Source organism: Petromyzon marinus, chromosome 13, assembly GCF_048934315.1.
Source record: "Petromyzon marinus isolate PM22_M1 ecotype Great Lakes invasive population chromosome 13, UKy_Petmar_22M1.pri1.0, whole genome shotgun sequence".
Classification (NCBI taxonomy): domain Eukaryota; kingdom Metazoa; phylum Chordata; class Hyperoartia; order Petromyzontiformes; family Petromyzontidae; genus Petromyzon; species Petromyzon marinus.
The window spans coordinates 6,915,747-6,942,469 of record NC_133679.1 but is presented as its reverse complement, the minus strand read 5'-3'; the positions used below and the strand labels follow the sequence as shown (position 1 = coordinate 6,942,469).

Sequence of the window (26,723 nt, the reverse complement as noted above, 5' to 3'; positions counted from 1 at the left end):
AACCCACAGCATTCACGAGTCGAGTGGGACGTTTCGCTGGGTGATCACGACCAGCCTCACCGGGCGATTTTGCCAGAATTCGGCTTGTGAAAGCCCCACGCGTTACAACTTGCGCTGTAACGCTCCCGGCCGTGTTTTTTAATTATTTTTGAGTCACTCGACAAGAAGAGCGCCGTTGATATCAGAGCACGGGGAGGGCGCCGCCGGTTCGAGATCGTGGCGAATTCGGCAGTTAGGAGACTCGACGTTTTTCTCCCCCCCCCCTGCCCTGCCCGTCCTATTACACGAATCGCATTTTGTCCACGCTCATCGATTGTGGTAGCGGCGGCTGCGGCGGCGGCGTGCAATTTGACAGCACGGGGAGAGAGCCCACTGGAGCCACGCGTGTTGGAAGAGGCGGAGTGGAATGTCGGTAGCGTAATGTTAAAGGTGCAGAGGTGCAGGGCAATGTGCGAGTTGCTTGCATGTATGTTGAACTTCTTTCGCACCGTACGTAGCCGGTAGCCGATCGTGCTATTCGGAGGTGCGGCGGCTGGGAGGTGGTGGTGGTGTGTGTGAAGAGAAGGCCAACAAAAACTAAACACAAGCAGCAAGATTGTTGACTATCAACACGCAGCGGTGACTTCACCCATGTGTTTCGGGGGACGGACGTAGCGCCCTGCAAGAGGGCACGCTCGTGACCGATAGTGTCTCCGGACAACTGCAGGAGGAGGTCACGACGAAGAGACACACAAGGATGGTGCCTCACCGTGGAAGAGCTCTGAACTGAAACGGCGTCGCAGTGGCTCAGCGGAGAGGCGCGGACAGGCAAATTTCTCTAGCTCTTTAAATTGTGTAAAAAAAAAAACACTCCTACAGCGTCCGCTTGATCGCGCATTGCGAGGAATAATATGCGCGGGTGTCATTATTGTGCTGACGTCAAATCCGCACCGCGCATTCTCTCTCTCTCAAAATTATAGCGCCGATTAAAATGTGACGAAGGGCCCGCATGGATTACGACGCACGGACAAGCGTGTTCAAATGCAGATTGAACAAATTGTGATTTGGCTAAACAAATGCTGAGTGGTGTAATGTAAACATATTCAAGACTACATTGAAGCCATTTTTTTAAATATATAAACAACTGTGCATGTGTATATATATCCTTGGTTCTTTCGGTAAAGTCACGTAGAAGGGAAACAATAAGATATATATAAAACAATAATTTTTTTACGACGTTTTGACTGCAACACAAGCAATCATCATCAGGTGAGAATTGTATTGTTTCATATATATTTATTATTTTTATTTTATTGTTTCCCTTCTACGCGACTTTACCGATAGAACCAAGAATATGAATCCCTGCAGTCACGAAAGCTTCAAATCAAAATTTAACTGTGCATGTATTTCAGACAATTCAAATGCATGCCTCAGACATGAAAAGCGGTTCAACAATTAGGAAATGTGCACCGAATAGCAAGCCGTGTACATGCACGCCACACTTTCAAACAGACCAAGAAGACTGCCGTTTGGATTCAACAGTGATTAAGAGTAATTTGGGCGGCTCTGAGTGGTCGCATATTATTTTTACACACATGCCCCAGGTCTGGATCTCATTTCCGCATTTGCTATCGCTTTCGTGCGCACAAAAAAGAGGGCACATGGCTCGGAATCAAACACGGTCTGTGGGCTGAAGCCTCACTTGGTATCCAGTGCAGTATTCAGCAGACAGTGGCTGTGGGCATTATTTCTTCACTGATGGGGTACCACTTATTATAGCAAAAGCAAATAATGACATAAGCATTTACAGAATGTGTATGTTCATTAAATAAACGCATGCTTGTTTCTTTTAATTAAATAAATAGTGCAATTGTAAGATTTTCTAGTAATGGAAATAATAGGCAATGCTTTTACTGACTTCTCAAGAATGCAAAATACATGACTGGCTTCAGTACAGAATAGCATATTACAATATGACGTTTCAGCCGCAATATTTTCCTTTCTCGTGTGTTCTTTTGTGATGTATTTCCCCCCACTAATATTTTATTAAATCATGAATAATCTCCGTCTCTATTAGCACGGTTGGCTACGTACGGTGCGAAAGAAGTTCAACATACCTACATAATCATGCGTGCACATGTATACAGCATCCACCACTGTTTGGTTTGCCAGGATAATGAATCGCAATTATTTGGATCGTGGTACGAGGTTAAAAGGTCGTTAAATTGCTTTAGACTATGCTTCAAATTATACACTTCCATGATTCACGGGTGATTCGCTGTAAGTAATCGCGTTTGCTGACCGCGCCTTCCCCCGCTGGTCGACCTGATAAACGCGTGCACTTTTCCATCTGGGTCCGGTCCTGGCCACTTGGTCAATGGGAATTTTTTTTTGTTCAAATAAAAAAACCCCCCCACCGAATTCCAATTGCGAGCCATCATCGACCAGAGCAAAGCAAAAAAAGAAGAAGACTGGGAATCAAATCTGCGTTCTCTTCGGCGAGCTGTACATCACAGCAGTTGGACAACAGTGGGCGGGCTTGACGCTATAGGATTATAAGGTGTTTACAGGATCTTATAAAACCCGTGAAAGGAATAGAACTGGCCTGACCAAGCTGCAGTTCTGAAATGAAATTTAAGAGCCCCGGGGGACACAGAGGCGTGCGTATAAAACCGTGGGATTTGCAGTGGGAAGACCAAAGCGGTGAGCACCATCCGACGGAGGGCTACTTGAATTCCGCTGCGGAGGCTGCATGAGACTTCTCAATTCAGACATCTGGTCATCCGCAACGATAAGCGCGTAACTGTGACGGCTCCGCTCTTGTTGGGTGAGTTCACGAAAAAAAGGTATTGTTTTATTTTGTCTATTCTGCTTTGTTAATATTTAAAGTTGATCCACAACACGGATGTTTATATGATCTACATTAAGATTTTTTTATATATAAAAAACATCTATTGGAGTCTACTTTAACTTCGGAAGATCTTGAATGACGTTTTATTTAAGATAATAATACTGGTAGGAACGAAGGTGTAAACTGAGTGTACCAGCCTGCAATAGATTAATGTGTCCGTCCGTCCCCTTTCAATACTTTAACGAAGTGAAATTTCGTGCTGTTGGGGTGTAAAAATAAAATTGCGCAAAATTCCAATGTTCCTACCAGCCCACCCTGCAGGGACCTGTTATATAATACTTAATATACCCTATTTGTTAATGATAGTTTGTTTAAGGAGTACTATCAGTTATTTTGTACATGAAATAACATATACATGAAAGTTTAATATTTTATTCCATATTATTTGTGTAAAATTAATTATTTTTTAAATTATAATTTAATGAGGTGAAACCAAAAGTACGTGCATCACATTGTATAAAGTAAAACAAATATGTTAACGTTTTAGAATGTTGCTTACTTATATTATACAAATTTTGATACATATAGTTGTTTCATCCTACAAGTGGTTACTGTATGTGTTTTAGCTTATAAATGTGCAACTTCAGTGATCTTTTGCGGTCCGAAATATGCTTCTTGGACGTCAACAGAGCTGTAACATTTGATGCAAGCTTTGAGCAGCATCTGGCTTTGTGGGAACACACGTGTCATTAATATCGTACGAAAAAAACGAACTCTCTTTCAATGCTTTCACTGTGCTTACAAATCTGTGCATGCGATACAAATGGAGCAAGGGATACTTTGGGTTAATATTAAATTAAGGTATTCCGCGGTGTGAAGCAGTGGCGCGAATGGTTCGCGTAGTGCTCCGTGAACCTGGCAACCTGAATTCAATTCCCGGCTACAAATAACGTCAGTGTCAGGTGACATCTGAACCACTCCTGGGTCCCCACTTCACCAAACTGGAACTGACTGCATGATTAAGTATGGTCAAACAACATCTGTGAATGACATGGAATGTCTTCAGCCATCAGTAGATTGACATTACGCATACTATTACCATAATATACCTTATTGTAAAAAAAGTGCAATTGCATGTAGCCAAATCACCCAATAATGTCTTTACAGATTATACCATGGGAGTGTGTCTTAGTGTGTCACGAATGGATCAACAAATCGCAGACTGCAGTCGAACGAGTCCAACCAAATGCAGCTTTCTCAATGCTGCAACATACCCCTTACCTTTGTGTATGTGCAGGTGGTCAATACAGCTGTGGCGTTACATTCTGCATGACATCCGGGTCCACACGTTGCAACAGGACCTACAAGCATGGGGGTGGTCGGGGCACTACTGCTGTCCTGCGCATGCCTCTTGGCCACCGTACTAGGTGGGAAAAGGACGCCACGTGGCCAATTATTCCAACGCGGATTTTATTGCGTCATTAACTAAACGCGATTGGCATATTTTCATGATTTTTATTAACAACGCGTTTGCTACGTTTCACTCCGGTTTCCTAACAGGTGTGTATCTGCTTGTGTATACGATATATTTAGATGCATTTGTAGACACGTTGTGTGTCGGTGTGTGTTGATAAAAAATGGTCATTGTGCTTTCAGGATCTCGGATGAGTGGTCCCAAGGCTTCTCAGAACCAGGCCATGTTAGTGCAGAGCAAAAACTATCCGAACATGCTGGAGAACCATGGTATGTCCCAGGACCTGATCCCAAGCATACACTCACGTACAGGCACGATTGTCTCGGGTTCCCACCTTCGAGGTAGAAAACAACAGAACATATCATGAAAAGGATAATATCTAACAATACCTTAAGAGGAGATAAATATATGCCTACATGTAAATGCATGGTCCGAGTGGTTTATCATTACGCAATTGATAAAAAAAAAACCGTGACTTATAATGTCCCGGGAAGACTTACAGATTTCCCAGTAGAGCTGCCTAAAAAAATGAGGATGATCCTGAAACAACCTGGACAGGGTGGCAAACATACTCGTGCCCCATCAACGCATCATTTGGCAATGGCGAAATTGCTGCGGTGCGCTTGTGACCCTGTGCAGGCTACAGCGAGTGGACCTCGTGGTTTAACATTGACCACCCGGGTGGGAGCGGCGATCACGAGCGGCTGGAGGCAATCCGGTTCTACTACCGCACGCGCGTCTGCCCATCTCCACTGGCTATCGAGGCGCGCACCACGGCGTGGGTGCCAGCTGCCAGCACGGGCGAGAGGGTGCACATGAGTCCTCAAGAGGGCTTCTGGTGTCTCAACCACGAACAGCCCGGCCAAGCGAATTGCTCCAATTACCACGTGCGCTTCCGCTGCCCAATCGGTATGGCGCTTCATCACCACCACCGTCACCATCATCGACATCATGAACATTAGCGCCACTGTTACATCGGTACCATCATGTTTATTATCAGAGTCGATAGTCACAGTTGGGGCCCAGGGCTGTTGTAGTTTTTTGGGGGGGGCCCTCTTTTAATATTAAACTCCTTCCTTTTACTGTTGGTCGACCAACCATGCCTGATGATGCTCAACACTCCGTTGTTATTCACATTATTTCAGTTTTGGTTTTTAAATGTGATATGTACAAATTGTAGAGCTAAATAAAAGTAAAAACGAAACTATGTTAAATTTGGTACATAATTGGCTGTAATCCACCTAGTGATGCTATGGCTTCCATCACCAAATTACCTCCATAACACAGTTTTTTTGGGTTAGATCACGTAAATATATAAATGTGTCGTTAAACCCGCCACCACCCAACACAGCCAATTAGTAAGGTTTCTCACGTAAACAGAACATGCCAATTCGTTACTTGTACAGCACACCGGTGTTTTGGAGATCGACTCCACAACATTTACAATCTGAGTATGACGTTTCACTAGTTATTACAACTAGCTTCATCAGGCGACAGGCAGATTTGTATCGGGTGGTGGCGGGTTTAACGACACATTTATATATATACGCGATATAACCCAAAAAACTGTACTTATGGATGGTACTGGTCGCGAAAGCCGACGTGTTAAACCAAATTACCTATTGGATTTATCACGATGCCACAATCACTGTGTTTGAACCATGATGCAGCTTTATAAATATATTATTATGGAAACCCTCGAAGCTAGGGCTGCAGCCCTTAAAGTTGCTGCAAAAAGCCAGCCCCTGATCACGCAGCGGCGTCACTCTCGAGTGTGCAGGCCATGGACCAGGGCCCATGGTCCCTTTGGCCTGAGGGGCCGAGAAACCGGGCCACGATGAGTGGGTTGCAAATTCGACATGCGGCCCCATTTACTTCCATGCACCATTGAACAGTTTGAACAATTTATTTAACAGGTCCCTGCAGGGTGGGCTGGTAGGAACATTGGAATTTTGCGCAATTTTATGACATTGTTACTTCCAAATGTTGGGTGCAATAAGACATATCAAGTCTCTGCGCTGTCTATTGCTGATTTTATACCCAACAGCACGAGATTTCACTTCGTTAAAGTATTGAAAGGGGACGGACGGACGGACACATTAATCTATTGCAGGCTGGTACACTCAGTTTACAACTTCGTTCCTACCAGTATAATTGCCCTGTGAGCTAAGAAGCTCTTGAATCGGGTGCCAACCAAGCTAACGTAACGCAGAGCGAAAACGCCGCTTTCCGTCTGATTTATGCCGTGCTCATAATCCACCTCCGATTTCTCGCACCTCCAATTGTCATGCTTGGCTACGTATGGTGCAAAGGAAGTTCAACATGCATGCATACATATGTAATGACATGGTGACACCTGCTGGCCGCGAAAGGGAAGCACGGGTATGGGCATGGTGAAAGTAACCAATCAGAGAAGGAGGTGTATCTGGGGGCAAAGGTAACAGGTGGAGGTTAGCCGATGTACTCCGGGAACCTGCTCGAAGGTTCCACGAGAGGGCGTGGCCAGAGGCGGGGCCTAGCCACGCCTGGGGGGATATAAGGGGGAGCGGACCCGGGGCTCGGGGTTCGTGTGTGGGGTCTTGGGTCCTGGCTGAGTCGCTGCTCGCCGAAATCTCTCTCCGTCGTCCGACCACGTGGAAGATCTCCTGCGGGTTTTCCATCGCCATCCTCGTCACGCCGCCAGCCAGCGGCGTAGCCGAGTGAGGCCGGGAGACTACGCCGAGTGATCGGCCGTGCGCGTAGCCAGTAGAGAAGTTAATATCTAAAGTGTTGTACTCAGGGCGAGAAGAATAAGTGTTGGCGTGTGTTGTGCCCAGTGTGAGAAACAGAAGAAGAAGTACCCTCGATGCACATGCATGCATCTGGGGCAGGCGCACGCTTGTGTCATTGATGCAGACAATGTCCTTCCTTGACCGTGCCGCCACACTCCAGTGGACAAGAAGTGGTCCGACTGGGGCTCCTGGAGCTCGTGCAGTGCAAGCTGCGGTCGCGCCGGCTACCAGACGCGCAGCCGGCTCTGCGTCTCTACGGGAGCCATCGTTCCGCAGAGGACGCAGTGCGAGGGCAAGGGCGTGCAGGGTCGCCTGTGCTCCAAGACGTGCCCAGGTGGGTGCTGCGCCGTCGAAATATTTCTGAGATGTGTCTCTTTTTTGGGGGGAGGAGGGGGGGGGGCAGGATAATTGATCAGAATGTGAAGTGTAAATGGGGATTTTTTTGTTGTTGCTGTTACTCGACAAATATGATTCGCATAGCTGGGGAGGCTTTCCCCGGCTTGTGAACGCAGTTGATTTGCTCTGCACCGGCAATGGCTCCTGGTTCCCTGAGAATAGTCTAACATGAGGTGCGCTGTTGATTTGCAGCCGTTCACGGAAATTGGACGACCTGGAGCAAGTGGTCGCTGTGCAGCGTGTCGTGTGGGAATGGGCAACAGCTGCGCCAGCGATGGTGCTCCAACCCCGCACCCAAGTACGGGGGGCTGGACTGCACGGGGGCCGCCCTGCAAAGCCGCTTGTGTGCCAAACCTACCTGTCCAGGTACAGTGCTACGACCTTGCTCACAAAGCGCCAGGCTCTATTAGAACAACAACAAAAAAGTTTGGCTGGCTGGCGGGCGGGCGGGCGGGTGGGAATGTGCTCGCTGGCGATGTCACCGCGCATATTTGGACGATGACGCCGCCCGCATCTCAGAGCGTTGAGCCCGGGGTTCGAGTGTGCAGACCGTCACGCATATTTATGCTGCCTGGTGGACAGCGGTGGGGGGGGGGGGGGGTGAAAAAACATGCAAAGTTGTATCAACTGCCTTGAACTTGACACCTCTGAATTGTCCGGTGTGATAACCATCACACCGTGGCAGCATCTCTCCAACCTGTTGTATTGACTTATATTCAGTGCTTTGTATTTTTCTATATTGATGCGATGATGAATGAAGCTGTGTAAATGAATTGATGCTTAAGGCGGTTGTTTGTTGTTGCTGTACTTATTCAAAACCTGCCTCAGAAACGGTCACAAGGAGAATGGTGTCTGCTCACAAGCCACCAGCACCTCTGCCAACTCCAGCGAATAAGCCGGGTAAATAAAGTAAATACCTAAAAAAACTCTCTGAATGAAACACGTATTTATAAGTTAACTATCAAAACAAATTCAAAACATTAATTCGTGAATGTTTGAGCAATACATTTTTCCATTATACATTTTGTTGACTCTTTTGTTATTTTCAATACTTTTTAAACATTTCCAAATTTAGATTGAAAGTGTGAATGTTTTAGTACTGTCTGCCTGTCTGTATCTCTTGCCTATCTGTCTCTTAAGGCGGGTACAATAACATTTTAAAAGGTGATCCAATATGAACACAAATTTAGTGTAAAGTTTTGTTATATTTGTGTAGTGTTCGATTTCACTCGCACAACTTCCGTCTTTCTTCAAACACCACTTTATTTACAACTCTCAGCATGTCCTCCACATTCCACAGTATCCTGGTCGCCACGGCTCGCTCGCCATGCTTCACTCGACTCGCTCGCCACCTTTGTCTCTCCACTCCCCACGATTACTTCGCTTACTCCGCCGCTAACTTCTTCGTCTCCGCTCTCCGCTATCACCGTCACTGTGTTCTCTCCACTGCTAACTTCTTCGTCTCTGTTCACCGCTATCACCGTCGCTGTGTTCTCTACACTGCTAACTACTTCGTCTTTGTTCACCGCTATCACCGTCACTATGCTCACTCCACTGCTGGCTGTTCTCGTCTTCAGCTCCGCTATCGCTATGCTCTCTCCACTGCTGGCTGTTCTCGTCTTCAGCTCCGCTACCGCTACGCTCTCTCCACTGCTGGCTATTTTCGTCTTCAGCTCCGCTATCGCTACGCTCTCTCCAAGCTCTCCACTCTTCAATCCCCCGCTGTTGACTCCAACTTCAATTCCCCCGCTGTTCACTTCAAGCTCCCCAACTTCAACCACCTCCGTCTCCAAGCTCTCCAACTCCAACTCTCCCGCTCCAATTGCCTATCCCCCAATTTATCCCCGCTCTCATTACGCCCCAATTAATTAGTCCGCGTCCCAACGGCACTCCGCGTGACCGTACACTTGTTTCTCCTCCAGACCTTTAGGCGCCACTCTAGCCTTGGCAACAGCTCCAACCAATCACAGCCGTCCACGGCTCTCCCAGCTTAATTGCCCTAAGATAACCTGCACTGTATTCGCCTTCACTACAGGCTGACCCAAGATAACCCGTACTGTCTGTGTGATCATGTAATCACGCTGTTTGTACTATGCACCTTCCTACTCCACTACATCTGCAAACTCTTTCCAAAAATGGAAAGATTGATCGAAGGGTTCCCCAAAATGTGGAGGGCATACACCATCAACAGTAGAGCCACAATTCAAGCCATGATTTGTCATGGCAGCCAACGGAAAATAACTCTCATAGAGCAGATCAAATATCAACGAGATTTTATTGTTAAGTTGTTTTGCTTTTAGGGACGGACCGTATACCTCCGATTAGTACAGTTAGCTACATACAGCGTGTATTTTTGACATTTGGCTCCTGAACCTTTTTGCCGTATGCAAGAATAGAGTAGAATTAGTATGTATGTTGAACTTCTTTCGCACCGTACGTGGCCAACTGTGCTCATCGGAGGTGTTGGGGGAGGACAACAGACCAAACACAAAAAGCGGTTAGAAAGAAATGAATTTTCAATATAGATGATTTAAAAGTGCATAGCTTCAGTGGATTCCTAATATTGGAAGGAAGAGCGTTCTAGACGGCCGCAGATGCACATCTGACAGCGTGCGACGCCATGACCGTCTTTGTTTGATGGTTAGCCAAAAGCAACTGCCAGGATGATCAGAGTTTGCGCGATGGTTTACCTTTAAAATTAGAAGTTTTTATTTTATTTTACTCGGTATTGCCCACTGAGCTATATAGCTCTTTTCCAGAAGCGACCTGGACACAAATGATTGCTCAACAAAGTGGCTTATCACGTGGAAATTTCTAGCAGCCAAATACTCTAAACACATTTTTCTAAATGTGGAGGGAAAAACCAAAAGACCCGGAGAAAAATCCACGCGACCACAGGGAGAGAGAGAGAAAACACACCAACTCCAAGTATACAGCATGCGTCAGGGTCGGAATCGTACCCACGACCTCCTGCATACCAGGCGAGGGAGTTAACATCTCGACACCACGGCACCCTTTCCACGCTCTTCTCCCCATGCTGTCGCAGCATGCAGTCTGGCCTGCACCGTGGGGCACGTGAACGCGGCGTGCGACGCGTGCGTGTGCGACGGTCACCTCCTGGACGGAGCCGTGTTCGGCGCAGCCCGCACCCCGCTTGCCGGGGCTCGGGTCACACTGCTGGAGGGTCCCTCTCAGAGGTGGCTCGCCGTGTCGGATGCCCACGGATCTTTCCGCGTGCCGGATGTGTGCCCGAGCCGAGGGGCACGCCTCGCGATCGAGCACGACAAGCACGTGCCGATGACGGCGCCAATCCTCTGGGCCCAAGGGCTGTCGACCGTCTTCAGCGTGCAGCTGAAGCGCGCGGGTGAGCTTGCGCGAACCTTTGCGAGTTTGTGACGCCAGTCAGCAGCGTGACCTCAACGAACTTTGAGCGAACGTTAAGCAACACCACTGTTCAATTTTACACCAAAAGTTTTTGACTTAACTATAAGAATTAAAAATGGGGTCGTGAGCATTCAGTAGGGAGTCCTCAGTCCCCTCCATCCGCCCCTGCCACTACGGGACAAACATATGACAATTTATCCATTCCCAACAATGACGAAAACAACCAAGTTGATGTATTTTAGCCATTTCGTAAAGATGTGCATCGGGGTTTGTGTGTTAGCTTCTACTCATACAACATTGGCTAAACACTGACAAATGCAGTGTCAAAGGAGTTAGAATGACTGCAGGATTATCATTAACATCCACGATGAATTCACTGCAGGGTGAAGACGACCCCCATGTTGTCACCATCCTTCGTGGTCTTGACGTCATTATCCAACTGACTTCTGCACATGACCTAATCTCATCTTCGTGGTGATCATACTGCTGGGCATGTCACCTCTAGCAATTACTATTTTGTTATCAGTCTTGTCCAAAGCCCACTTCACTTGTCTTAACTATCAATGATGATGTCTCTCATTCAATTTGCAAGTTTCGAAATCTTTTCTGGTATATTAACCAGCCCGCATTCACCGGTCTGGCGAAGTATGGCCATTGATTCTTAACCACATTTCCCAATCCCCAGAAAACAGGGCCCTGTGGTCGGATTCGATAGGTGAAGGAGCAAGGGGTGCTAATAATAACTTTGCGTGGAAGATAACCAGTAATGCTGGGTTGAATTATCTTAGACCTCTGTAGACTATTTTTTTAATGTGAACGTGTATAGGTAATCATAAAAACAAAGCTATTTGTTATCCAGGTATAAAACCTTTAAGTCACTCAGTGGATTGGACCAGGTAAGGGAATGGAATAATATGTACTATATTAGGAATGTTTTAGCAAGAGTGCATTTAGTTTTTCCATGGGGAAGAGACATATCGAAATCAAAACATGATGTAAAGTATTCTATGGTTCTTTCGGTAAAGTCACGTAGATAGAAAAATAATAACAATAAAGTAATAAAAATGAAAAGAAAGTGAATAAAAAATAATAAAATATCACGACGTTTCGATCGCATCACAAGCGGTCGTCATCAGGAGCAGGTTGGGAAATGCCATTCTATTAACTGCAATTTCAACTACATATGACACAGAGCCCCACATTGCATTATTCACGGCATAAGTTGTGTATTTCCTCTCCGACAGTGGCATCCTTACGCACATCATATCAGTGCGTATTTTAATGAGGTTTGTGTGCTCTGCCAGAAAAACCACACATCACCAAACACCCAGAGGGCAGAATGCGCTACGAAGGACAAGGCGTGAGTTTGTGCTGTAAAGCGGAGGGAACGCCAACGCCAGAAAAATACTCGTGGTAAGCAACGTTACTTCGTGCGCACATAAGACATGCAGTAAAATCGTGACCTCTTAAAAGTCTGTAATGTCGATTGAAGGAGTACAATTAAGAGGAAGAATACAACAACAAAAAATGGAGGTCCGGCCCATACTTCCAATTTCTGAATTGCGCCCTAATCCATCAACTTCAATCGCTTTTTCTGCGCACTCGTGATAACGTAGGTTATGCGAGTTGCGCGTTTATTAATGTACTTATTTACAATCACTTTACGACCACCGAAGACGACTTAAGAGATTGGTGCCGGAAAGATGTGCACTGCTCGAGAATAATGGCGCAAGACAGAGGAAAGTGGAAACAAATTACGAAATGTGCAGTGGACACCTACGGGCTATCTGCCCATGGATCGCGATGATGATTTATAGTATATTTAATTGCATATTCTCTTAATAATTTTTGTTTATGTATTTGGTGCCAAAGTCATCAACATTTTTCAAAACTTGAGCCACTGGTATTAAATTAAAAGTGGCAATATAATGAAGCCAATGACCACCTACAATTTAATACTTTCAGTCATTTGCAAACAACATTCCAATCTCAGAACCCAATTTCTGCTTGTACTTCACCCACACTAAACGAAGACCAACTGGCCATGTCTTCGTGTACATACCAGGTCTACATTACTTATTGTAGGCAAATACAAGAAGAGAGCGTGGCTCTTGGAACAATTCACAACATGCCACTTACAATTTTGTGCTGCAGGCACTGGAACATGGTAATGGAAACATTGTTGCATGATGCGTGATGTCACTGCTGGATAAAAGCCACATCACTATGTAACAATGTGCTACTTTGTTGGATAGCGGTGCATGTGGCCGCGTGGTGTGTCTGTGCCAGCGTGCCGCCCTCTTTACTCACCATCGTGTCCGAGACGTAAAACAGATCTCTGGCCAGTCATCTTGAAAGTGTGCTTCTCATTTGTAATCTTGCCCCAAGGTATCACAATGACACTCTGCTAGACCAGGAGGTGTATACACATGGCAACCTCGTGCTGAAAAATCTAAAGACGTCGCAAGCAGGAGAATACTATTGCAAGGCAACAAACATTGCTGGCTCCATAAAATCTTCACCAGCTACCCTATATGTCGTGGGTAAGGACTGCATACTATGTTCTATAGTTTCAATACATTCGTTGCAGTGATTTAAAGGTTATTTTGGGCTCAATGTATGGTTTACTTTGTGCAGTACATTTCCAATTTATTTCATAGAGCACAATCCAATCAAGGTTTTTATTTTATTTTTACACAGTAACTGCGCCTTTGTGCCCACATATTCAATTGCTTTAAGATGTCCCTTTATCAATGTGTCCCGCTGTATGTTTTCATTACAGAAAAGGGTAATTCCCCATGTGACCCAAAGCCTGAGCCAAACCTGATAAGGCTTCCACACGACTGCTTCCAGAAACACACAAACTCGTTTTTCATCGACGTGGGGAATTGTCCCAAGAAGGTGTGCGTCAAGGAACTCGACTTCGACCTGCGCTGCAAGGACAGCGTCAGCCACTGCTGCGGCATCACCAGGATGGAGAAGCGGGACATCCAGTGCAATGGCTACACGCTGCCCACCATGGTGGCGGCCGAGTGCGGCTGTAAGAAGTGCACGCAGACCAAGATGATTGTGCGCGGGAGGGCTGTGGCTGACGACAACGGGGAGCCGATGAGGTTCGGCCAGATGTTCATCGGCAACATTGCCATCGGGTTCACCGGCTACAAAGGCGACTTCAACCTGCAGGTGCCTCCGGGCACGGAGAGGCTCGTGGTGACCTTTGTGGACAGGTTTGGGAAGTTTGTGAACAGCACCAAGGTCCTGCTCTTCAACCACAAGGGAGGAACGGTCTTCCACAACATCAAGTTGCAGAGAAAGAAGCCCGCCATTCCCATCGCTTCCACTGTCACCAACACGATTAGCCTGGGTGAGATGGAGGGGGAGGATCCAATTGGGCAAATCGAAATTCCCCCCAACTCATTCTACAAGTTGAATGGGGAGCTGTACAACGGCACTGTGCAGGCCAGCGTCACTTTCCTGGATCCACGAAACATCACGACGATGTCGTCTGCCTCGAGCGACTTGAATTTTGTAAATGACAATGGCGATGTGTTTCCCTTGCGTACATATGGCATGTTTTCTGTTGACTTTAAGGCGGAAAATTTGCAGGAGCCTCTGAACGTCGGACAGGTTAAGGTTTTTCTCGACTCGGCACAGGTTAAAATGCCACAGCATCTGAAATCAATGAAACTGTGGTCTTTAAATCCAGAGACCGGGATCTGGGATGAAGAAAGCAACTTCCTGTACGAAAAATCCAAAAGGCGAAAGAGGGAAGAGCGCACATTTCTCATAGGAAACGTGGAAATTAGAGAACGCCGGTTGTTTAACCTCGATGTTCCGGAAAATCGCAGGTGTTATGTTAAGGTGCGTGTTTACAGAAGTGACAGATTCTTTCACAGCGAGCAGCTTGAGGGTGTAGTGGTCAGCCTGATTAATATGGAGCCGCAGGAAGGGTTTTCCGCAAACCCACGCGCGTGGGGAAGATTTGACAGTGTCATCACAGGTAAAAACGGTGCTTGTTTGCCAGCCTTCTGTGATGAGCTGGTCCCGGATGCTTACACTGCCTACGTGACAGCCAACATTGGGGGAGAAGAACTGGAGGCAGCTCCGTCCAGCCCCAAACTGAATCCCAATGTTATTGGCACGGCTCAGCCATACCTAAGAAAGCTTGAGTACCGACGTACTGACCACGATGACGAAAGGTTCAAGAAGACCGCTTTCAAGATTAACTTAGCAAAACCAAATGCGAACTCCCCAGAAGAAACTGATGGGCCAATCTATCCTTTTAAAAACCTCAAACAGTGTGAAGATGCCCCTTACAATGCTAATCATTTCAGATTTTATAGGGTGGAAGATGACAAGTATGAGTTTAATACCGTTGCATTCAACGAAAACGACTTGACAACCTGGAACGAAGATTACCTGTCCTGGTGGCCGAAACCAATGGAATTTCGTGCCTGCTTCATCAAACTGAAAATCAAGAGCTCCGCGACCGTGATGATACGTTCCCGAAACCTTGGGGGCACTCACGTGGAGACAATCGACAAACTCTACGGCATTCGCGACATCCGCAGCGTCCACACCAACCTCAAGGAGAACGTGTCTTCGGCATGCATGGAGTTCAAGTGCAGCGGCATGCTCTTTGACGAGAATCTCATTGATCGCACGCTGGTGGAGATTTCGACGCAAGGCGACTGCCGCCGGGAGAACATAAACGGCATGCTCCAGGAGTATCTGATCAACCACCCACCGCACAATGTCAACAACGAGACGCACGGCTTCAAAATGTACGCGCCTCTGGATCCGTTGGGACACAACTACGGCATTTACACGGTCTCGGATCAGGACCCCAAAATCGCCAAAGAAATCGCCCTCGGCCGGTGCTACGAGGGCTCGTCGGACAGCACGTCCCGCGTCATGAAGCCCGACGTGGGAGTGGCGGTGACGTTCGCGTGCCGCGAGAGCAACGTGACGCGACAGAGCCTCTTCCAGCGCCTGCAGACGTCGCCGGCCGAGACCCTCGCCGAGATGGGGCGCGAGATGCGCGGCGGCCTCCCCGGGAGAACCCGGTTGGTGTCCAGCCGAGTTCAGGGCCGCGGTGGCCGGAGGCAGCAGCCGCAGCAGGCCAGGGCCCGACTCGTGAGCACGCGGAGATTCCTGCAGAGGAATCGGTCCGCTCAGTGATCGCAATGGCATGGTGAACTCTACGACTGAAAGATTGACATGTGGAAATGGAAAAATAAAGCACCCCCCCCCCCACGTCTTTTTAAACTAAGCCGTCTTGCATTGCACGGGTGGGAAATGTATGGATGGTTTACAGAGATTGGAAGTTATTGACATACGAAGGAAAGATTTTAAGGTTGTTGACAGTCTTACAAATGCATTGAATGTAAAGGTATTTTTGTTTGGAGAGCCGCATGTGCATTTGATTAGCATGAAACTATTAGTGACTATATGAATGAGTATTTCCAAAAAAGTGGTTAAAACATTACAATGTGTGAGAAACATAACATTTTTATTCGAAACGAATTGATTTTGCCAGTGTATAAATAACAATGTGCACATATCGACAGCACTATATGATTACACTGCTTTCTTTACATGGTTTTTTTGTACTAATTAAATACATAAAACATTTCACATTTCTGCTAACGTATGCTTAAATAACATGAAGCAACTGCAATTTGTTTGGCAGCTTATATTTAAAATTTGCCCGCTAATGCAATATCATTCAAAACATTTAAATGTACAATACTTAAACTGAGAAAGCAACTAAATGTGTAAGTAGACATGAATTGATGTGCACATAATCATTACCACGGCAAAGGGTATGCAGACCATTGGAGTTATCATTGACTCCAAACTGTCTTTCTCTTGCCACGTTTCTCAACCTTATTGCTCCATCTGTGCAACATCTTCGGCGTCTGCCATTTCGACATCTGCCAATTTCTCATACCAGCTCATGCCAGCCGCTGCTGAGACCCTCATCCATGCCATCACATCCGAACTCGACTATTGCAACTCTCTCCTCTTTGGCCTCCACATATCCCTCATCACTAAACCCTAGACGATTCAAAATTCCACTGCCAGACTTCTCAACCGCACCCATGAGCAAGACCACGGTAATACAAGCTGCCGTGGGCCCCATTTGCCACCTTCAATATCGTCCATGGATTCACCCTTGGCTCCCTCTGCTTTCTCATTGCGCTCTACCCTCCACCATGCACTTTCTATCCCAAAGCTTTATCTGCTAAATGCCTCCAGTCAAACTTCGCTCATTGTAAGATTGCACAATCTCCTCTGCTGGCTTCTTCGTCTGGGGCTCCCTATCATAAGCTATAAACTGCCTGCTTCTGTTCAATTCCAGCCTCTAGACCTTTATTTATTTTCCCCTATGACCAACTGCACTCTCTTCATAAAATAAACACGCTCACTGCTTTTGTACAGTGTCTTAATATGGGGTTGAATTTAGACACTATACAAATTCAAAGTGTATTGCAGTATTATTTTAGTTTGATATTGAATGATACTGAACCTTTCAGTAATGATAAATATAGAAAAAAATGTCAGGTAATTAGCACTAATATGAACTGTTCAGAAATATGACTATATTATTGGTACATTAACATTTTAAATTTATTTACAGGAACATCGTATGAAGAGAAAATCAAGAGTGTTTAGCTTTGGTACATAACGTTTATAGACTTCAATGAAAAGTTAAATTTTACAACACAGACTGTACTTTGAAATTGCATGTCTGAATTCAGTTTAATGACATGAACTAAATGGGTGCTTCTCTTTTCGAAATTAACTTATTTCCACTTCGTATTGTTTTTTAGATACTAGAGATGAATGATGTACCTAAAATGATGTGCATTAATTTAACCTGAATAGGCTGATGGAGTGTGTATTATCATTTGAACAATTTTACGTTTTTTTTTTTTAAAGTGGAGAAACGTCTACATACTTGGAGTCTGAAGGTTAATAAAAAATATATTTACTGATGTTGTTTTATTTTTTTAGATTAGCTGTTTTATGTACATTTTTCTTTTGGTGGTTTATGCAACAAATAAGCACTTTCTATAAAAGCCCATGCTTGAAAATTCAAAAGAACGCAGTTTACAATGTAAACTTCTACAAAAATAAATACTAAATTGACTGAATAACTGCTTGATAAACGAAAACCAGCTATTGTTGTGTATCTGCTGTGGTATCTTAAAATATTACTATTCACAATATACTAGACTATTTCTAGACATTTAAATAGGGTTAAACTGGCCATTATAGGTGGCCATTTAACACTAATACCAGGTGTAATAGTTTTTCTATTACTACAATTCCATAAACATTTGGTTGCTGTGATGATAGTGCATTGGAAATTCAATGATTTGCAATCTAAAAAACTATTTGCACGATTTTTGGTCCCTTTTTAATGTGTGCTTTAGGCAGGACACATCCCCAGAACGATTCAAAATGAGCACAATAATTAAACCTGGATTCCTATTGGTAGCAAGCCTATTTCTTTGTAACCATCATGACAACATTGAAATCAAATGTATTTCGTAATACATCAGGCTGTTAACACGATCCTAATGTTGGTATGAATACACCGCATCTATGCTTAAACCGTCAAATTATTTGATTTGTAATCTTGAATGAGATTTTCCGGGCATTTCAGTTAAGTGCCATCGTATCTTTGAAGGTGCCGGCAGTTATAAAACATATAGTATTCTCTCATTGCCTAGCTCGACAAGTATTTTGTGTACTGTGTTTAACATCGCAAACAATGTGTGCAGTAATGGATATTGCATTAGTGTAATGAGTTGATTTGGAAAATGTTGATACTCTACAGCACATAAAATGTAAAACAAAATCATGGGCATGCAATGGAGACTCAAAGCTGTGTACATAAATCTATGTACATAAAACTGTATTTACTTTAGTGTACATACATTAATGCTGCATGATTTGACAGTCACGTATTAGGTGTGGTCATTTAAATTAAAACATGTGGAATTTTTTTTTTGCAGATGACGTTCACTCCATTTGCCACAACCAAAATATGGTGACATGTGGATTGATACGATTTTTAACCCATATGAAATACAGCAGTTTCATCACGAACAAATAAGTGATTCACTATGTCTGAGCTATGTTTGGTTAATATGTATAAAGGCTCAGTGTGGCCAAGGCAACTGTCATCTTGTGAATTATTTGTTCATTCATTTTCATCAACTACTTGAAAAAATAGAACATAAAAAGTACAGAATAGCAATGCAAATGTTTTCAAACAACTTTATTTTAATATTGTAAGCTTTGTATTAGAAAACACGTTATTAAAATAAAGACAATATATTCATATTCCAGAAATGTGTGTATTTATGACGCTTGGCTTCAAAATTCGCAAGCAGCATCTGGGCGATTTTATCTTGAGCCAACGTCTTTCCTGGATTCGCAACAATTTTATTTAAGGTGTGGCAGGTGCACATTACACTTGATGTGAGCACTTTCAAAATGTACATTGGCACACTTACTTTAACAGGGTTCTTAAGTGTGTTCTATGCATGTGACTTAATATGATGCGGTTGGATGCCTTCAGTAGTATTGCTGGCACGCTAACATGTGAAGCTGAAGATAAAAGCATATTTAGCGAGTGTTGCTACTGGCAGACAGCCTTGCAGTCAATGCGATGTAAAAAAATACCCAGTGCAGAGGAAAGTAATTCAACAAAAGAATATTACTTAGGATTTTGGAAAGGATCCGATTGCGCCTTTGCAATCAAGATTATGGGTATCATTGTCATTTTGACATTAGCTATTTTTTCATGTTTTATAAGAACATTACGAATTGAGATGCTGATACTTTTTTTTACAAGAAATATGATTCAGCATTCGTCCAAGTGAGAATCTTACTCTAAGTCCGTGCCATCAGTTCGCAACTTGAAATTCCAATACCCCTTGGAGGGTGGGGTGCAGAGGGACGGCACACAGGCAATGACAGTGGTCGCATACTAAGCCACGTTGCTCTTTGTGGACCAGCAATGATAAAGCTATATACTTATCTGTTTCATGGATTTGAAGAAACTTGTGCACTTGGATGTTCTCAGTCTGCCACATGTTCCACGAATGCTCTATTTTCTTTATTACATATATATGGTACAAAATGTACACTAAAATAATTATTCAATTCCAATAGAAAATCTCTCAGGCCTACCTCCTCTACTTCATGGTGATAAGTTAAATTAAGGTTCCTTAATTGTTCGGTTATTAAAAGTTAATTAAACGTCATAGGTTTTAATTATGAGTATAATGTAATAAGCAATTATTCAGTTATTTAATTAATTATATCATAGCTGGCAGGGTTGAGTGAGCAGTTCATATGTCTTGTAGGGGTACACGGAAAACAAAAGGTTGAGAACTACTGGCCAAGGCCATACTTTCAATATGCGTTATACCGCATTGTTATATTGGCACGTACAGGTACTTTAAATAGCAGCATGATGCCTTAATGTGGACAATTTTGGAAGTATGGCTGAGCCTCTTGCTGATTTATTTCATTTCTTGAATGGGGTGAGTGACAGCTTGGTAGGACACTTGACAAAAACCAAGCCATCTTCAACTTTCACCTCGTAGACTCTTTGCTAGATAGAACAAGAAAAAAAGGGATTGACATTTTAACAAAAAAAATGCAACTTGGACATATAAAATTGTTATAAAGCACTATTGTTCGTAAAACATTGCATATGCTGCAGTGTTCATCTGCTGGGCCAATATTGTGTTTACCTGTAGTCCGGTGTCTGACTTTCCAGTTTTTACATCAAACTGATAGTAGTGCCAAGGGCACGTAATCTTCAAATCCCCTCCTATGTCTTCAATGTCACCTTCGTTTAGTGGTCCACCTTTATCGAACAAAACAATTACATTTCAACATTTACGAGACCGAAAACATCCGTTGAGGGACACGCTATATCCCCCAACATTATATGAAGACAAAGTGTATTTAACCCAAGTGATCGCCACAATATATTGACAAATATGCTGAGTATGTGTTGATATTTTTTGTTGTTGTTTAAATCAAACGTCGTTTGATCTCTATAAACAATAGCCAATTTATACCAGAAGTAGCATCCCTTTTCAACGGAAGTCACCCCCTTTCGTGCTCCTGGTATTCTCCAAATCTCACCGCACCATGAATATGTTTTTGATATCAATGAATACGAGGCTAAACTTAAAATCAAAGACAAATACAATCGTGACAATGGGTGACCACACAAAGCAAATCCCTCCCCATGAATACGCACACCCGTCAACCCCTGATCAGTGCCTACCTTGTTACTGACCAATTCGGACATTATTGGTCACCCCGTGCCCCGAATAAATCTCAAAGTTCATCCTACAAAGTCCCATCACCAGGGAGAAACACCAGCAAAGAGACACAAAAAAATTATTGTTCCTAAACAAAAACTGCTTCGTGTATTATCTACAGAACCTCCGCTGGCACTCAGCTGTTAGCCAGCAGTGGGGCTTTCCATAAATAAGCGGTGGCTTTCTGCCATCACCACCAATAATAACCAGACCAACCACACAGGACGGACAGCAGCAGAGAGACGCACAGCCCCTAAGCTGGCACGCAGCGGAGGCGGCGTCGGCGCTGAAATGACAACAAAACCTTGATGCGGGCAGCAGGCGTCCATGGCGTGTAAGGCATCCCGTGCGGCGTCGTGAATGATCGCCACGTCTCGCTCGGGTCCCGACGAGGAGAAGAGACGTCTGCACGGCGTCTTCTCCAGCTCGGCTCTCGGGCCCGCCAGCTGCCAGGCCTCCTCCACGGCTGTTGGCTCGTCCGTCCGTGGAGCGACGTGCTCGCCTGCGCCGCTCATGATTTGTGGTCGGGGTGGTTTCCTGGAAGTCCGTCCGCACATTTGCGAGCACCACCACCACCACAACCACCGCCACCACAACCACAACCACCACACACACACAGCAAGCCGACGGCTCTCTCGGCGTTAGGGAGAAGATGAAGAGCGGACGAGGAGGGAAGGAGGCGCTTCTTGGTTTGGTGTCGCGGATGCGCCCGCTGCTGCTCAGCGGCTAATGACTTTAGATGTGGCGCGGTGTTATTGGGGACGGGTGGGTTGTTGTTGTTGTTGTTTTTGTTGTTGTTGTTCGCCCCTGTTCTTACATTTGTCGTGTTAAAACAACGCCCGGGCTTCGTGAGCTATCCCGGACGGAATTGTCAGGAGCAAGGGAAATAATGAAGAAGGGTTGCTATAGGGTGATGATACAGCGTGTTTAGAGAGTTGTTTAAAAACAGCGCAGTTGTTGCGTGCTGCTGCTAAGTGGCATTCCAATGAGGTCGAGGTGAGGCTTGTTTTCTTTTTACAAGTTGAAAAGTGAAGTTGTTTCCACAATGCACTGTCTCCCCCCTTCATAGTCCCTGACGATTGCTACCAAATACCAAACCAACAACGGTGTATTGTAAAGCCCTTGTAAAGACGTAAACCATCTTCATCGTTGACATCATCATGTGCGGGTGCGTTTACATATGTAAGTTATTGTTGAGCGCCAACTACAACGATCTGCTTTTGATGGGACATCGAGGCAATGTAAATCGGTATTTAGGTGTTTGTCCGCAACCCATCATCCTTTTTGGAGGTCGATAAAAAAAACACAACCGAGTACCAATTTATTGTTAAGCCAACAGTGGGTGTCCGGTTTCATGGTCCCCGCCATATGAACGTGGAATGTTTCACTCCTGGTTCAAGGACCATGGATTGACACGCCGACACGTGCACCTACCTCTACATTTGAATTACCAGTACGAGTACTATATGGTACAGTTAGTATTTTATTAGCACAGGTCAAACGCAAGAGTACTATTATTAGTACTCAACGCAAGTCAGTGGAGTCGTTCTGGTACAGTGGAACTCGAGTGCAGGTCATGCGCCGTGTATTATTAGCACGGTTATATAAACACAAACTAAACTCTTTTTTTGAACCTTTAACAGCTAAGACCCACTGAGTTATTTTTTTCAGAAGGGACCTGGCCATAAATTATATCTCAACCAAGTGTGGGTGGGTGTTTTTTTTGTATCACGTGGACATATATCGTAACGAATTAACACGTGTATGTTTACCTGACCTCACTAATCGGCTGTGTCGGGTGGTGGCGGGTTCAACGACACATTTACATTTTCGCGATCTAACCACCCAAATTATGGATGATACTGGTCGCGAAAGCCTACGAGTTAAACAGTCTGTTTACATATTCTTATTACTCTTCTGTTTACAGCCTGTACGAGCGGGGGAGAGTGTGGTGGTGATGGTGGTGGTGGATCTTCGCCTATGTTGGTTGCACGCACGTTTGGCCGTGACGGCGCTAAAGCGGATTTCACAAACGCGTTTCTGTGCGCGCGGCGGCGGCAGCGGCTTCTTCGTGCGCCGCTTGCCGTAGTCCGCCATAAGCGGCACCGCCAACGGTGGCCGTGATTGCGATTGAACCGTCGCCTGCACGCACGCGCGCGCACGCACGCGCACGTCAACTTTGACGTCGCTGTGGCGTTCACGGCGGCGGCGGCGACGACGACGAGAGCAATTTGCTGAGAACACCTCCCTCCTCCTTCCCCCTTCCCCACCCACCGCCTACCTCCTTCGCCTGTTGTTCACGCGTAAGGGCTCGCCCCATGGAGCGCTTCGAGGAGGGGCTGGTGGCGGCCCTCAAGGACGCGGTGCGCGGCTTGGGCTGGCAGCGCGCGGGGCCCGCGGGGCGACTCGCGGCCCAGCGCTGCACCAAGTGGGTCCCCCCGCCTCCCCTGTAACCACCAAGGTCCCCCCTCATCTCCCCACCTCCCACCCCTCATCTCCCCACCTCCCACCCCTCATCTCCCCATCTCCCCACCTCCCACATCCATCCAGGGCCCCCCCCCGCCATTCCCCCACCCATCCACCCCACCCCCGGGGCCAGATGTTTCATTCTGCGATAATTGCGTTTTGAGTGTTTGGTTGCGAAACGTCTACACACGCTGAGAAGCCACGCCGTTGCGTTATTGTTTGTGGCAAGGTTTCTTCTGAAAAGGAAGACGCTAATAGCTCGGTGGGCTTTACCTGGTAAAATAATAAAGTGTTTTTTTTTGTGATATGTTGAACTTCTTTCGCACCGTACGTGGCCAACCGTGCTAATCGGAGGTGCAGAGGACGGACAACAAACTAGACACAAAAATGAGTTGTAAAGAAACGAGTTTTAAATCTAGATTTAAAAGTGCAAAGCGCCAGTGGCTTACCTTTGCTATCTTTGCACTCCTGTCGTGTTTTTGTATTGTAACTTTTTGACCCGCCGCCCCTACTGGACATCTGTGGAAAAGAGCTTACTAGCTCATCGGATTCCTCCAGCCCAAATAAAGATTCTGATTCTGTATAGGAGCTACATGTCGATGTTATGCTGGCCACGATGAAAGAGAGAGAAGAGAGGGCAGTGGTTGACTATCTGGTCAATAGTTTTGGTTGCATGGCCACAATCGCATTAACATGGCTTGTCTTTCACACATTCCATTTATAAAGGAGCTGTACGTATCAGCTTGTGAAATTATATTTAACTTCAAACCCAACACGTGTGTTAATAACTGCCTGAAGAGGATTTTTTTTGTATAGACGCAACGTTTCCGGCAATGGACCTCAATTGCATAAAATAACCCTTTTACGCAAATTGGATAATACGAATTGAAGATTGTTCTTTAATCATTGGGCCCAACAAGAATAGCCTTTTTACAAAGTTTTGGCATGACCAGTTTTCAATTGCCATGTTAATTATCTCAAGTATTTGGTAATATATAAATCCTTCCATTGTTAAAGAGGATGACAAAGCAAACATTAAAATTATGAAATGTTTCCTGGCACATTTCATCGTGGGAAGATTTGTTTTTTATGATCACAGGGGGTTATCCACTTGCCAATGCAATAATTCCTAGGCCCAATTGTCGGTACCAGCTGAGGTAGCATGACTTTTCTGGTCACAATGTCTTCATGTGACCAATAACAGGAATTATATGATAATTTGAAATTAGCGGTTCATCAAATAATTCAGCCTAGCCACATAAATAAATACAGGACTTCAAAAGTTACCACCTGAGGTGGTACCAATTTCTGCTCTGGCCCATGGGCTAATTGTTTAGCCAGACAAGCTTCACCGAGTCTCAAGACTTTTTTCAGGAGAGTCCTGCCAAGTATCCGCAGTAGGGGAAATGCTATGCGTATTCCCAATGTGATTTGCGGTAAAATTTCCAGCATCGGGATGTTTTCGCCAACTCCAGTTATGTTGTGTGGTTTTTTTTCAGCGATGGAAGGAAACCCAGGGGAGAACGTACAAACTCCACACAGAAAGGCTTAAACTCGCATGCACACAGGGATTCATTTTAGCTGGAGCTGTCCGGGGATGATTTCCAGAAAATATTCCATGAGAAACTAAGCAATGTATGAGGATACTGGAGTAACTTACAATTAGCTGTTTAATTTGGTGCATCATTTGGATTCCAATATTGTGCAATATAAGATTACATTACACCGGTGTGTTGGAAAGCAAATCCACAACATTTGCAATCTGGGTATGATGTTTCGCCAGTAATTACAACGTAATCTCATTTACGTATGGTGACCTGTATAGGCATGCATTTAAACAATGTTTTATTTGATGATTCGCTTCCAAGCAGCACTAAGCCTGGAGCTATCCAAACGATTAAAATTATTTTTAATTCTATCAATTTCGATATATTCTCGAATTAGTCTTGGCTAGTAGTAACGAGTTTTGCATAGAACTTCAACATTATCAAAATAAATTGAGTGCCTTTGTTGGCACGCGTGCTCTGCCACTGCCGACAGTTGTATTTGGGAGTATTTAATATTCCTTTGGTGTTATTTTAGTATCATGCTGATGATTCGTCCTGTCTGCCCAACATAGCATTTGCAACAAGAGCAATTAATCCAGTACACACATTCTGTTGATAGCTTTGGTAATGCATCTTTATTACCAGATATTAGTTACCGTATTTTATGTACCGTGCCAAAATCTGACTCGGATCTTTTGTTTTTATATACACTGTTCATGCAGTGACCAACAGTACAACATTTTCCCTGTTAAAACCAGCATGGGGCAGGTAGTCATGTACATTGGTGGCCCTCAACCAGTGGTGAAAGTTCCATATTGACAATTGCTCTTTGTAAAAACAAACTGTTTCAGTGGCGAGTGCACTTACAGTTTGACAATGCAGTGGAGAGACAACGGCCACATGCCCAGAACCACTGGGAGGATGCTGGCAGCACATGCATAATGGACAGTCTCCCATTCCAGAAGATCTGTTGCTCTAGTAACTTAGTGTCAACAGCACTATTGGAAATACACGTGCTCAGGATCATTGGCCATTACTCTCACTTAATCCACTTCACATGAAGCATCATATATTACTATTTTTGGCTTTTATTTTCCAGAAAAAGCATCAGTTGAAGAAATAATTTAGCTCTTTGAGGAATTCCTTGACCTGTATCGTGGAATGTGAGGAAACTGGAGTGCCTTTTGAAAACACATTCAAATAATGCAAAATACTGAAAGGTTCACACAGACTGGTTTGCAAACCTATTTGCTCGACTGTCATCTTCTGGCCATAAACATTTCCGTGGTCCACCAACCCTTGCCTCCAAAGCACTGGATCACAGGATTACATTACTACTCCTGGTTTGGTGTGCATTTTTGTATTTTAACTTGTAAGGACCATTTTAATTTGCATCTCATTTTTGTTTTATTCATACAGTATTTAAAATGTGTTGCAGACCATTTTACAGATGATTGGTGCTTTACATTTATTTTTTTATCTCCACTTCTGATT

At 44.8% G+C, this 26,723-nt stretch overlaps 3 protein-coding genes across 11 annotated transcripts in view; 2 read left to right on the top strand and 1 right to left on the bottom strand.

The window, feature by feature from the left end:
* On the top strand, nucleotides 1-19,211 carry LOC116941910 (cartilage intermediate layer protein 1-like). 2 transcript variants are annotated; one of them, XM_032953250.2, is made up of 11 exons: nucleotides 1-2,806; nucleotides 4,128-4,257; nucleotides 4,487-4,573; nucleotides 4,944-5,213; nucleotides 7,236-7,409; nucleotides 7,664-7,837; nucleotides 8,300-8,371; nucleotides 10,518-10,835; nucleotides 12,160-12,268; nucleotides 13,244-13,398; nucleotides 13,638-19,211. In XM_032953250.2, the coding sequence occupies exons 2-11, from the start codon at nucleotides 4,200-4,202 to the stop codon at nucleotides 16,034-16,036; spliced, it is 3,816 nt and encodes a 1,271-aa protein (XP_032809141.2). In that variant the 5' UTR covers nucleotides 1-2,806; nucleotides 4,128-4,199; the 3' UTR covers nucleotides 16,037-19,211. The 2 variants fall into 2 exon arrangements, with proteins under 2 accessions (XP_032809141.2, XP_032809142.2); XM_032953251.2 differs by having other exon boundaries at nucleotides 1-2,825.
* On the bottom strand, nucleotides 19,134-21,731 carry LOC116941913 (Rieske domain-containing protein-like). Its single transcript, XM_032953265.2, has 3 exons — nucleotides 21,521-21,731; nucleotides 20,635-20,750; nucleotides 19,134-20,492 (listed from the first exon to the last, which is right to left on the bottom strand). The coding sequence occupies exons 1-3, from the start codon at nucleotides 21,729-21,731 to the stop codon at nucleotides 20,406-20,408; spliced, it is 414 nt and encodes a 137-aa protein (XP_032809156.1). The 3' UTR covers nucleotides 19,134-20,405.
* Nucleotides 21,364-26,723, top strand: part of LOC116941911 (uncharacterized) — a 30,364-nt gene continuing 25,004 nt past the window's right edge. For 3 of the 8 annotated variants that reach the window (XR_012941634.1, XR_012941635.1, XM_032953255.2), the window contains exon 1: nucleotides 23,525-23,644. Coding sequence is in view for 4 of the 8 variants with exons in the window: in XM_076066817.1 (XP_075922932.1) it covers nucleotides 21,525-21,550; nucleotides 23,525-23,644 (146 nt within the window). In the remaining 4 variants the exon portion in view is untranslated. Of the gene's footprint in view, nucleotides 21,551-21,852; nucleotides 21,982-23,524; nucleotides 23,645-26,328; nucleotides 26,578-26,723 lie in introns of those variants that run through there. The other 5 variants (XM_076066819.1, XM_076066815.1, XM_076066817.1 and 2 more) reach the window with 4 other exon arrangements.